At 40.6% G+C, this 13,445-nt stretch overlaps 1 protein-coding gene across 11 annotated transcripts in view; it reads right to left on the bottom strand.

Moving 5' to 3' along the window:
• The window catches only part of DGKI (diacylglycerol kinase iota), a 459,603-nt gene that overhangs the window by 374,306 nt on the left and 71,852 nt on the right, over positions 1 to 13,445 (bottom strand). Inside the window, exon 1 of one of the 11 annotated variants that reach the window (XM_009203926.4) lies at positions 10,210 to 11,499. The exons of the other annotated variants lie outside the window; for them this stretch is intronic. Within the exon in view, the coding sequence (XP_009202190.1) occupies positions 10,210 to 10,253 (44 nt within the window). The 5' untranslated portion in view covers positions 10,254 to 11,499. Of the gene's footprint in view, positions 1 to 10,209; positions 11,500 to 13,445 lie in introns of those variants that run through there. 11 annotated transcript variants of the gene reach the window in all.

Below are 13,445 nucleotides of genomic sequence, written 5' to 3'. Positions count from 1 at the left end.
ACCATTGAAGACGGGTGTTACTTCCTGAGTTCAATACATTAACATTCCATTAATGCAGCTTTTTAGTTGCCTCAGTCAGATTTAGTGGCTTATATTGAGCTTTTAGTCAAATAAAACTTCAGTGTCTTTTTCTACCAGAACTACTGCCAGTAGAGTTTTTTCTCCCACCATTATGTATCATTGATTTTTTAATTCCAAAATAAGATTTTACATTTATCCCTTTGAAATGTCATTGTGTTATTTTTAACCTAGCATTCCAGCATATCCACATCATTTTGAGACATATTTTTGTCATCGATTACATTGGCCATCCTTTCCAGTTTTATGTCTGCCACAAATTTGATGAGCATACTTTTGGTGCCCTCTTCCAACTTGCTGGCAAAGTCACTGCCCAGAGCAAGTCCAAGATCTGAGAATTTTAAAATGACCTCACTAATGATATTCCTTGTCTTGTCTGTGATGTGACAGTCTTCCAAAGAGCCTTCCTGCAGAAAGCGTTCACTTGTCAAGGTGTAGAACCACTGCCACCATCAGCCCTATGTAATGATAAGTCAACATGAGAGTCTTCATAGAGATGATGCAACTGAATCCCACATCATTTACTAAAAAATTCAGCTAAGTAGCCCTCAGGTCTGGATGGACTCTAAGGACAGGCAGCACACCATATGGAGGCCTCCCGGAAGACCACAGCCCCAGGTCACCCAACCTTCCCACTGGCTAAAGAGAGAAAGGAGATACACTCTGTTGTCAATTTCACCCCCAAAGCTTTATCTATTTTCCTAGGAGAAGTCACATCTATACCTTACACTGGTATCAGGCATTTAAATCAGTATGGCAAGTCAGGTTTTCAGGAAATACCACTGAAAGGAAAAGGCCAAGAGAAGCAACTTGAACAGGAGATTTCCTAAATGTCACATCTAGTTCCTGCTTGAAACCAACTCTCAGCCCCTTTCATTTACAGATGAAGATAAGAGGAGAAAAGAGCTAGAACAAGATTATTCAGGACTTGTAAGGAAATGAAGAAAGGTATACACCAGGAAAGCTCAAATAGAACGAAAAGTGAACCCTCAGGTTATTCTGAGACAAATATGGGATTCTACAGTCTAACGGGAAAATGAAGCAAACTCTAAGAAACAAACATTTCCAATAGTGATATAATCAGACTTCCATTAAAGATGGTTGTGTCAACATGATGTTCATCTCTACTCTCTTCCCAATCTCCAACATAATGAAAGTAATTAAGTTTTTTAAAAAAGTAAAGTTCCACAAGGATACAGAGAAATGGAGAGGTAGAAATAAATGTTAACAGTCTTCTAGAAGATGGAAAGTGAATTGACAAGTTATTACTAACCTATTAGCACCAAGAAAGCTACAACTCTCAAAGAGCAAAACCAAGAAAAGACAAGCCAATTTGCATGGAGCCCCTCAGAAAAGCTGAGGAATTGGAGGAGGAATTGGAAGTGTCATGGACTTCCTCCAGGGCAGAGAGAATCTTCCTTATCTCCTCCTTCCCACTCAGCACACCTAAGGCAGGAGAGGAGGATTTTTTTTTTCCAGAGAAATTGAAAGAGGGATCCTCAGGAACTAGAGACTCAAATAGGGAGGGCTTGCAGAGTGGTGAGGGTGGTGCATGGGTAAATGTGAGTCTGAAAATGGAGAATGGAGTGGAAGTCAACACCCACAATGAGATCTTTCTGTTTCCTGCTCCAAACTTGGCTCCCACAACACCTGCAGCAGGTGTGTAGCCCCAGGAACAAGTCTGGGTGGTTCTATTCTGGAGATTCTGGCCAGCCCATGGGAAAAGCTTCCAGATGTTAACATCTGAGGATCCTCCAACTGAACAGATCTGTGATCCTAGACCACTCTGCAGCGGGGGGCCACTATCAGAAGAGCCTGGGCCACCCACAGAAGGTATCCTGTCAGCTCTTCAGAGCCTTATTCACGTATGTGACCTGATGGCTGCAGATCTCCTGCCATTGCAGGAAAGCTACCAATATGAAAGACAGGGCCAAAGTACTCAATAGGAAGAAAGAACTGAAAAATAAAAGAACATGACAAAAATAAGAAACAGCTACTGAGATTTTAAAGTGTCACAGGGGAAAAACAACTCTTTAGTAAGAGTTAAGATAAAACAGGCGGTAGCGGTGGCTCAATGCAAATCAGCACTTTGGGAGGCGAGGCAGGGTGGATGTGGGGTCAGGGGAGATCGAGATATGCTAGCCTAACTTTCTGGTGAGCAGGCACCTAAAAAAACTCAAAAGCTGAAGCGGGAGTGTGAGACCTGTAGTCCCAGTGCTCGGGGAGAGCTGAGGCAAGGAGAATGGTGAACAGGAGGCGGAGCTGCAGTGAGCTGAGATCTGGCCTGCATAAAACTGGTGAGCAGGCAGAACTCGATATGAAAAAAAAAAAAAAAAAAAAAAAAAAAAGATAAACAATCTCTGGGAATTAACTAGGTCTGAGGTAAATGAAGAGAGATAAAGTGAAAATTAGAGGATATGGCCTTTGGTGACAGGGCCTGTCTAACTGCTGGGAGGCTGGTGAGGTCTGGTCAGGAGATTGAAGTCCGTATCCTAGCTTCTTTCTGGTGAAACCTATCTATAAAAATATAAAAATTCTGGCCCAGGCCAGGCGCCTGTAGTCCCAGCTACTCCCGGGAGGCTGAGGCAGGAGAATGAAGCAAGCTCTGGAGGCGGAGCTTGCAGTGAGCTGAGATCCGGCCACTGCACTCCAGCCTGGGTGACAGAGCGAGACTCCGTCTCAAAAAAAAAAAAAAAAAAAAAAAAAGAAAATTAGAGGATAAATTCAGGACATACAACTTCCATCTAGTAAGAGTTCCAGAAGAGAAGAGAAGAGAAGAGAAGAGGGAGAAGAGATAATAGTATACATGTGGCTCCACTCTGAATAGTATTTATAAAACCTTAATCATTTAAAAAGTGTAGTGGTTAAAAGTAGACTCTGGAGCCTGATTTACTTTGGTTTGAAATCTGGCTCCACCAACTACTACCTATATGACTTTGGAAAGTTAGTTAACCCAGGTCTCAATGTCCATATCTGCAAAACAGAAAGAATGACAGTATCTGCTTTATATGGTTGCTATGAAGATTAGTTAATACATGTCTAAAGCTCTTCTTTCTTTCACCCAGAAAATACATAATAAAGGTGAGCTATTGTTTAAAATATTACATAATATTCCAGTATGGGAGGCAGAAGAATCACTGAAGCCAGGACTCCAAGACCAGACTGGGCAACATAGCAAGATCCTTTCCCTACAAAACAAACACAAACAAACAAAAAAAACAAATAATCCGATCATAAATCTAACCAAGAACTTTGATGTACATATATAAGGAAGCTACAGAAAGAGGGAGTATGTTAAGTGGACACAAGATGTTCATCTAAAATGGTACCATCTCATAGAAAGATGATAGTATTAGGTACCGACCTAATACTATCAACTTGGCAAAACTGAAATTACTTTTGCACCAACCTAATAGATAATGTCTGCAATCGGCAAACCAAATTATCATAGCATAAACATAGTATTTAGAAACGCGGATGTAAATAAATACCAGAAGGATAAGATAGAGAAACGGAAAGTTGCTGTCAGGGGAGCAGGACTCAATAGTGGGGACAGAGTGAGGCATAACAATGTGAATACTTTATTTTTAGAATCATTTAAAAACACACATATTTTAAATAGCTTCGTCACACTGAGCTAAAACCCAGAGGGATGACAAGAGACGACTCTCAAGAAGCAGCTTCTGCAAAAGCTAAGCACCAATTCTGAGCAAAAAATATCCTTTCCAGCTGCTTTAAAACCAAACAAAAAGTAAGCAGAGGGCACATTTCCAGGGGAAAGGGAGGCAACCCGACTGCATACACGCACAGACCCCGGGCAGAATCACACTGTGCCTCATTACATAAGGTGCCCTGAATCTTTGCCCCATCCTGCCCTTCTCTGGCCCCTTTTTCCCTGTATCCTTGCCTTCCTCCTGCAAAGCCAACCTTCTTTGGGCTGCCTCCTTTACACTCGGGAAGAAAAAAAATTGCAGCCGCCTGGCTGAATGGCTATCAAATTGTGTTCTGGAGTCTTCTGCAGTTCCTATTCAATGGTCTATATGGCGGCTTCATCAGAGAAACAGATTCTTGCAGAGGAAGCATTTCTTTTAGAAAATGAGGTGTTAGCACTCTGTATTCTGAGGCACGTTGTAATAGTCATTGTCAGAGGTGCTAGCAGATGAAAATACCAGTCACTATAAGAGATTTCTGAAGAAGTCAGAAAAAAAAGTCAATTTTGTCTTCTCAAAAAATAGAAAGTGGGTCAGGAAATTCTGAGAAAAGACAGTATTTATGCATAGGGATTTCGCATTCTGATTACGAAGCCCTACTACATGATAATAATCCCTTGCCGCTTTTGCGACACCCAAGAGAGACATGGGAGAAAATGCAAAAGAAGCTAGGACATGTTAGACTCGATAGATCAACTCTGACTGTAGCAGATCCAGCAATGGCGGTCAAGGGTAAAGTTCTGTAAGAAGAGTTTGGTGCTAAATGTCCCTGAAAATTTGGAACTAAAGGGAAAGCTATCTGAGTCAAAGAAATGGGTTTTAATTGAACTGGAAAGAACTGGATTAATCAGCAAGGGAAGATCAAACTAGTACCATTTACTGAGTGATAACAATTAAGAATTAGTTTTGTCACTAAAAGCAATTACAACAAAAGCCAAAATTGACAAATGGGATCTAATTAAACTAAAGAGCTTCTGCACAGCAAAAGAAACTACCATCAGAGTGTACAGGCGACCCACAGAATGGGAGAAAATTTTTACAATCTACTCATTTGACAAAGGTCTAATATCCAGAATCTACAAGGAACTTACACAAATTTACAAGAAAAAAACAAACAACCCCATCAAAAAGTGGGCAAAGGATATGAACAGACACTTTTCAAAAGAAGACATTTATGCAGCCAACAAACATGAAAAAAAGCTCATCATCACTGGTCATTAGAGAAATGCAAATCAAAACCACAATGAGATACTATCGCATGCCAGTCAGAATGGCAATTGTTAAAAAGTCAGGAAACAATAGTTGCTGGCAAGGCTGTGGAAAAATGGGAACACTTTTACAATGTTGGTGGGAGTATAAATCAGTTCAACCGTTGTGGAAGACAGTGTGGCGATTCCTCAAGGATCTAGAACCAGAAATACCATCGGACCCAGCAATCCCATTACTGGGTATATACCCAAAGGATTATAAATCATTGTTCTTTTTTTTTTTTTTGAGACGGAGTCTCGCTCTGTCGCCCAGGCTGGAGTGCAGTGGCCGGATCTCAGCTCACTGCAAGCTCTGCCTCCCGGGTTCACGCCATTCTCCGGCCTCAGCCTCCCGAGTAGCTGGGACTACAGGCGCCCGCCACCTCGCCCGGCTAGTTTTTTGTATTTCTTAATAGAGACGGGGTTTCACCGTGTTAGCCAGGATGGTCTCGATCTCCTGACCTCGTGATCCGCCCGTCTCGGCCTCCCAAAGTGCTGGGATTACAGGCTTGAGCCACCGCGCCTGGCCATAAATCATTGTTCTATAAAGACACATGCACATATATGTTTACCACAGCACTATTTACAATAGCAAAGACTTAGAACCAACCAAAATGCCCATCAGTGATAGACTGGATAAAGAGAATGTGGCACATATATACCATGGAATACTATGCAGCCATAAAAAAGAATGAGATGTCCTTTGCAGGGACATGGAGGAAGCTGGAACCCATCATTCTCAGCAAACTAACACAGGAACAGAAAACCAAACACTGCATGTTCTCACTCATAAGTGGGAGTGAAACAAGGAGGACACATGGACACAGGAAAGGGAACATCACACACCAGGGCCTGTCTGGGAGTGGGGGGCAGGGGAGGGAGGGTATTAGGACAAGTACCTAATGCATACGGGGCTTAAAGCCTAGATGACGGGTTGATAGGTGCAGCAAACCACCATGGCATACGTATACCTATGTAACAAACCTGTACATTCTACACATGTATCCCAGAACTTACAAGTAAAATAGAAAAAAAAAAGAAGAATTCGTTTTATAAAAATCAATAAATTATACTCTGTGGGCTTTAATAAAACATTTTAGGGCCTTTTTAGCTTATTTATTTAAAATTTCAATATCATATAGTCTTTTTTTTTTTTTTTTTTTTTTGAGACGGAGTCTCGCTGTGTCGCCCAGGCTGGAGTGCAGTGGCGCGATCTCGGCTCACTGCAAGCTCCGCCTCCCGGATTCACGCCATTCTCCCGCCTCAGCCTCCGAGTAGCTGGGACTACAGGCGCCCGCCACCACGCCCGGCTAGTTTTTTGTATTTTTAGTAGAGACGGGGTTTCACCATGTTAGCCAGGATGGTCTCGATCTCCTGACCTCGTGATCCACCCGCCTCGGCCTCCCAAAGTGCTGGGATTACAGGCTTGAGCCACCGCGCCCGGCCATTATCATATAGTCTTGAAGTGAACCAAAAAAGTCAGAAAGAGTTACCTGCTTTATCTATGGTATGTGAGGCAAGCCTTGAATGAGTAAATAAAGAGTGAATCTGCGTGATCGTCAGCTTCCATTTTGGTATAATTCTGCTTCTTATTCCCAATCTGGGTTTATGTTTTATCTTTGCAATTATATTCATACTTTATTTATTTATTTTTATTTATTTATTTATTTTGAGATGGAGTCTCGCCTCTGTCACCTAAGCTGAAGTGCAGTGATGCGATCTCAGTTCACTGCAACCTCCGCCTCCTGGGTTCAAGTGATTCTCCTGCCTCAGCCTCCTGAGTAGCTAGGATCACAGGTGCGTGCCACCATGCCCAGCTGATTTTTGTATTTTTAATAGAGACAGATGTTGGCCAGGCTGGTCTCAAACTCCTGACCTCAGGTGATCCACCCGTTTCAGCCTCCCAAAGTGCTGGGACTACAGGTGTGAGCCACTGTGCCTGGCCAACTTTCTTAAAATCTCTAACACAGCATTTACCTACTAGTTAGTGGAAACAAGAGTCACATTGCATCATAGGTATTCCAGATACTTTTAATGATGTGGAAATCACAAACCCATAAAATTAAGTATGCCAGAAAGCAGTTTTGTACACATTTAAGTAAATTCTCTCTTAAACAAGAGAAAGGAATAGACAGATACCAATAAACATGCATCTTTATCTCCACAATATTTTAATGATATGTTTCAATGACATTTTAAAAAATCATCATGACTTGATACAATTGTTGGTAAACAAAGTGATGCCACTAGGGTCTTCATGGACGGCCTCATTAACTACTGAACAATGTGACAGATTCATTCAAATATGTCTAACAGACCCTGGGTGAGTCTGGAAGCTTTGGCAGTAAAACCAGAAGGACTCAGCCTGTGAGGGATGGTTGGTTTGTCTCCAATTCGAACTGGGAAATACCTTCTAATAAGATGACACTGTTCTTGGGAATTCCAGAATCATTAAAAGGCAGTGGAAATCACTGGGTGTGGGAATTGGCAGCTGTGGGCTTCTGGAAATAACGTGCTGGCACTTACACGACCTTGTTCCAATTCAGAGTTAAGGCTGCTCTACACTGTGTGCATTCGTGTCCGTAAAGAAAGGAGCAAAATAAAAATCATGACTGGATTTTAGGCCTCACTCTTTGCAGTCTCCTTCTTCATTCCCAAATCTTCCATGTTGGGAAAATTAAGGTAACAAGAAAATCTCATCTGTTCTTTTCCCACTAAATCCAAAATGATGACACATAACTCCGTTGAAATACACACATCATAAAGGTAGAATTTTAAAACAAAAGGCCGAATAAAATGGAGAGGAAGATACTTAACTCCGTGGCTACCTCTCTCTTAGGCAGCATCATATTATTTAAATATTATCTGCTTTTGGTCTGTCCTGTGTCCCCAGCTAGACTGTGAATTCACATGCAAGAGCTACTCCTGATTCACCCCGGAGCCCTGGGTGACCGGCACAGTGTCCGACACAAGGCACTCAAGAGATCGCACTTAAACTGGACTGGGCCTACTTAAGGGAGGTATCAAAAAATATTAAAGTAATACATACATTTGGTTAGAAAAAAGAAAGCCTTCAGAATGGTTTTTAATGAATGGCCTAAGCCCCCAGATCTGTTCCCCATCCTGCTCACTAAAGGCAACCACTCTTAACTACGAGAATTTGTTTTGAAGGTTTCATCACATGTATTGCTAATTCATAAAAAAAAGAAGAAGAAAAAGAATGCCAGTTTCAAATTATTCATGTCTCTTTACTTAAATAGACCCAAAATATTTGGAAACACTGTCAGCAGTTATTCCAAGTTGTTGTATTCATACATTCAACAAACATATATTGTTTGCATTAAAAGTTATGGCATTCCTATTTTTGTACTTTCATCAACACAGACAAGCTTTCTTCCCCACTTGGGATGAAGAAGGTATAAGTCAGTGTGACCCTAGAATGAGTGGGGACAGAACACATCAGAACTAGACAATGGGGGTGGAGGGAGGAAGGGTGAGTCAGTGTCACAATGGAATAAGCTGCTCTATGAGTTACTGGTGCAGGATGGGGGTGAATTGCCAGATGCAGGAATCCACTGCCTTTTCTGCTTACTTCTCAGCAAGTGACACTGTACGAGAAGGGACCCATGGGTCAATTACATTACACCACATTTCACTTCTACAAACTGTGTACCAAAGCGGCTCCATGATTCACGGAACAGTCTTCTTATTCTGAACCAGTGAAATCATCTGCAAAATCCTTGGAATTATTTATAATGGGATTTATTTCATATTAGCAAAAACAAATGCATAAAATAGTACCACATTTATAGCACAGAAGGGTAGGAAAAACTCTGCAAAGACAGAACACTTTGGGAAAACCCTCACACCAGTAAGGGGGAATAAATAATGAACTTGTCAAGAAGATACTATCAGGCGCTTGGCCAGAGAAACACATTACTGCCTTAGAGTGTCGGCCCCTGAAGGGGTATTCTGATCCCCAGGAAAAGCTGGAGCCCTGAAACCCGGTGACCCTGAGGGACCCTCCTCTCAGGATGCTTTAACAGATCTGTGAGGGCACACAGGAATTGAGAGACAAGATGTGGATCAGGGAGCTGAACCAAATAGGCAGCTATTGGTAAATAAAGAAAGACAACAAGCCAATTCAGAAAAATTCTGTTGGCAGGATTCAAATCTATCTACTGCAAGAAGATCATATTCTACATAAAGTGAAGGAGAACCCAAGGCCTAGAAAGAAAACCAAGCCAATAATAAAAACCAAACTACAAAAAAAAAAAAAAAAGAAGAAGAAGAAAAGAAAAGAAAGAAACTAATGTTTTCCAAATGCTTCATAGGAGAAAGCTTTTCCAAAGTTAATCTGAATGATCCCTTGTTACAATACTAACCTGTAGACATTATTTTCATTTTATGGATGAGGAGACTGAGGCACACAGAGGCTATATAGCCTGCTAAGGGCCACAGAAGGAGTAAAGTGATTGAGATCCAAGGCTGCCTGACTCTAAATCCATGTTCCTTCTATCACAACAAGGTGGATGTCTAGAAGGCGAGAAAAATCATATATCTAAACCCATAGACATTATGTATGGTAATACTTCTGAGGAACAAACAAATAAGCAAGTCCGCCTCAGTGAGATGTCACCAAACTTTTTCAGTCACTTAAACTTACTTTCTTAACGGGGTCCCTTATACTATTTCCTCGGTGACTAACTTTGGCCAGTGTTTTATAATTTTATATAATGTGAAAATCTAACAGATTCAGGATTGAATAAAAAAGTTACAGTCATAATCAGAGCAACATGAAAAGGTATATTAAAAACATTTTCACTGTTGGAAAAGGGGCAATTCATGTTATTTCCTATTTTCCAAATTGTTTTTAAAAAAAAAATCAAACTTTAAAAAAAAAATAGGTCAAAGAGAGATTTTCTTAGAAGGTTACATGTTTGTGAAAACAGAGGAAGCTAAACATTTCCATGCAATTTCCACTATACCAAATCAACTCAGAAGGTTCTTTTTTCCTACTGTTAAAAAACAAATTAAAATGTCCATCTTTATGTGAATGAGGATAATGAAGTTGCATCCACTATTCTCCTTATGTTAACGTGTCTGCAAAACACACGTTTCCCATTACCCTCCCCCAACACACACACAGAGTAAAAAATAAAATTGAACTCAACCTTCGCCCCATCCAGGGGTGCTTTTCCTTCCAGCGGTCCCACATTCTAAGTTGCCAGGAGTCGTCGAGTGCTCAAGAAGCCTCCCTTACCGAGTGGCATCTCCTCCAAACACACCACCTGATTCGTAGCGAAACATGGCCCGCCAGGTAAAGTAACAGCTACCCTTTGCCTTCTTTCCTCCTGTAAGCAACCCTTCTCTTCTCTTCCTGACCCTCTTGTGTTAAGGTCCTATATGAAAAGGAGGAGGGAAGGGCTTAAAGGAGAACGAGAAGGAGAAGCAGGAGTCAAGATTTCTGTGACATCACAGGACTGTTATGAGTAGCTGCTAACCATTTCTGAAAAGACATGAAAATTCTTCATCTGCCATCAATATCTATAAGCCGTTCTCAAGTCTTTCCATTCAGCAGTTTTTCCAGGCAGGTCTCCTCACATGTTTTTTTTTTTTTTCTTTTTTTTTTTTTATTATTTTTTTTTAGCACACTAAGCTGACTCAGACTCACAGGCAGAAGTTCTGACTCATTTTTCTTTTCTTTTTTTTTAGACTCCTGGAGTCCTGAAAAGGTATGCTCCATGTGGCATTATTAGTTCTTCTCATATAAGTGGGAAAAACCCATCCAAAGACTAAGTCATGAAGCTATGATCTTTAACTCTTAGAAAAATGCAAAACATTCCTGGGAGGACCATAATGAAACAAGGATGACAATCAAGAAGTTTTATCAAAATTTGATAGGCAGGCACTCATTCCAGGCAAGGAAATACTGACTTCTCTGGACCACCAACCTTTCTTCTTCTCCTTCACTTTCTACCAAGGTACCTCTGCCATTCCCCTGTCTTGTCTACCTGAGGTTATGTGGCTATAAAACTTCATGGTGCCAAATCCTCAAATGAATTTTAGAATTAATTTAGTGCTCACCTGTGTTTGCATCTGGGTTTATATTTTCAGGTGATAATATGTATGTCAGTGCATGTGCACACGGGATGTCTGTAGTTACTTATAAGTGGGCAAGTTCTTGATTGGCACATCTACTTTGAACCCACAATTCTTCGTCTATAAGTCTATCTTACAAAAGTATTCACCGAAGCAGACAATGATGTAAGAGAATGTTTCAGCAACATTACGTGTAATAGCAAAACACTGGAAACATTTAAACAGTAGGGAACTTGGTAGATAAACTTATATCCATATTATGGGATACTATCCTATCATTAGATACAATAAAGTAGACTTATTATATTCTCACAGGGAAAGATATCAAAAGTATATTCTTTTTTTTTTTTTTTTCTTTTTTTGGCTGCGTTTCACTCTTGTTGCCCAGGCTAGAGTGCAATGGCATGATCTCGGCTCGCTGCAACCTCCGCCTCCTGGGTTCACGTGATTTTCCTGCTTCAGCCTCCCAAGTAGCTGGGATTATAGGCATGTGCCACCACGCTCGGCTAATTTTGTATTTTTAGTAGGGATGGGGTTTCTCCATGTTGGTCAGGCTGGTCGCAAACTCCTGACCTTAGGTGATCCACCTACCTCAGCCTCTCAAAGTGCTAGGATTACAGGCGTGAGCCACCACACCCAGCCAAAAGTATATTCTTAAATGAAAGAAGCAAGTGGCAGTACAATGCAATGAGTAAATCATTGGAATAGATTGATGTGTTTCCCTGTTTCAAATCATGGTTGATACAAGGCCATCACTTAGCTACCAACAGCTGCATCAAACAAAAGATCATACCCATTAAAAATCAATAAATGCTTTGAAAATTACTGGAATAGTTTGATGAATGATTTAACCTCTAACATAGATCACCCGGTAGGCAATTATATATAGTTTGGTCTGCCTAAAGAATAGAACATATTTTTAAGTGCTAAGTTTTATATTACCATGCAGTGGTTAAACATTTTGACCATCATCTTACTTTACGTGTGTGTGTTTATTCATAGATGCTTAGAAAAACTATAGAAGGATTACACAACACAGAAAATGGTTAAGTGTGGTTACCTCTGAGGGTAGGGGAAGAGGTATATCTGAGGAAGGTGTACTTAAAGAAGAAACTTCTGTTTTTCATTTTATATTATCTATTTCATACAACCATGCAATCGGCCATCTATGATTTGTATAGGGTAACTTAATGGAAGAAGTGCATTATCAGTGTCTTAAAGCATGACAGTAGGAGAAAGCCCTTGTGATAAATGACAGATATTCGAGGCAGCAGGTGTATGTCGGAGAGGCTCAAAGCAAAAATGGACTGAAGAAGAAGAAAAACACAAGAGAAAAGGAGGAGTAATGAGGTAATAATTGTAAGAAAAGGCCTTTTAAAAAAGCTAGGCATGATGGCTGATACCTATAACCCAGCAGTTTGGGAGGCTGAGGCAAGAGAAATGCTTGAGGCCAGGAGTTCAAAACCAGCCTAGGCAATATAGAAAGACCCTGTTTCTAAAAAAATAAAAATAAAAAATAAAAAAACTTTTTTTTTTGTAATTAGCTGGGCATGGTGGCATGTACCTATAGTCCCAGCTAATCAGTAGGCAAGAGCAGATGATTGCTTAAGCCGAAGAGTTTGAGGCTACAGTAAATTATGATCATGCCACTGCGCTTCAGCCCAGGCAGCAGAGTGAGACCCCCATCTCTTCAAAAAAGAGTGAGGCGGGAGAAACTTTAGTGTATATGCATGGTAGTAATAGGGAATTCTATGGCATTATTTTAAAAAGTGGAAAAGGCATTGTCTGCTCACCAACAATAACTTACATGAAAACAGTAATTAAAATTGGGTTTCCACCAAGAAAGAATCTCCATAAAAAGTATACAATGCCTATATCATTATGTAGCAGTCAAAAAGAAACAAAGAAAGGCTGACATGTCCAGGAAAATGTGAAAGGATTCTGACTCCCTGTGTCTCACAGCAGCGACGGCTATGGTTTAGCTCCCTCAGTGTTCCTCTGTGTCATACTGTGGCCACACAAATTAAAGCTTCAAGAGCTGCTTCATTTTTGAAATCAGAATCAGCCCTTTCCTTTGTGTTCATAAAACTTTAAGTCATATCTCAGCAGGTGAAATATCTGCATCACTGACTCTTCAGTCATTTACTATGTCACTGCTTTTGACTCATCAATGTCTTTTATTCTCTTTAAAGAATTCTTCTATTTATATAAATATGTTTTTAAATCTTCACCTGGTTCATTTTGTGAGGCTCCTGGAAAGCTTTCCTCTGGATAACTGAGGCATTTCTGTGGTTCTAACTTTATCTTG

This window comes from Papio anubis, chromosome 4, assembly GCF_008728515.1.
Source record: "Papio anubis isolate 15944 chromosome 4, Panubis1.0, whole genome shotgun sequence".
In the NCBI taxonomy this organism is placed as follows: Eukaryota; Metazoa; Chordata; class Mammalia; order Primates; family Cercopithecidae; genus Papio; species Papio anubis.
The sequence above is the reverse complement of the archived record's forward strand: the minus strand, read 5'-3'. Positions and strand labels throughout refer to the sequence as shown.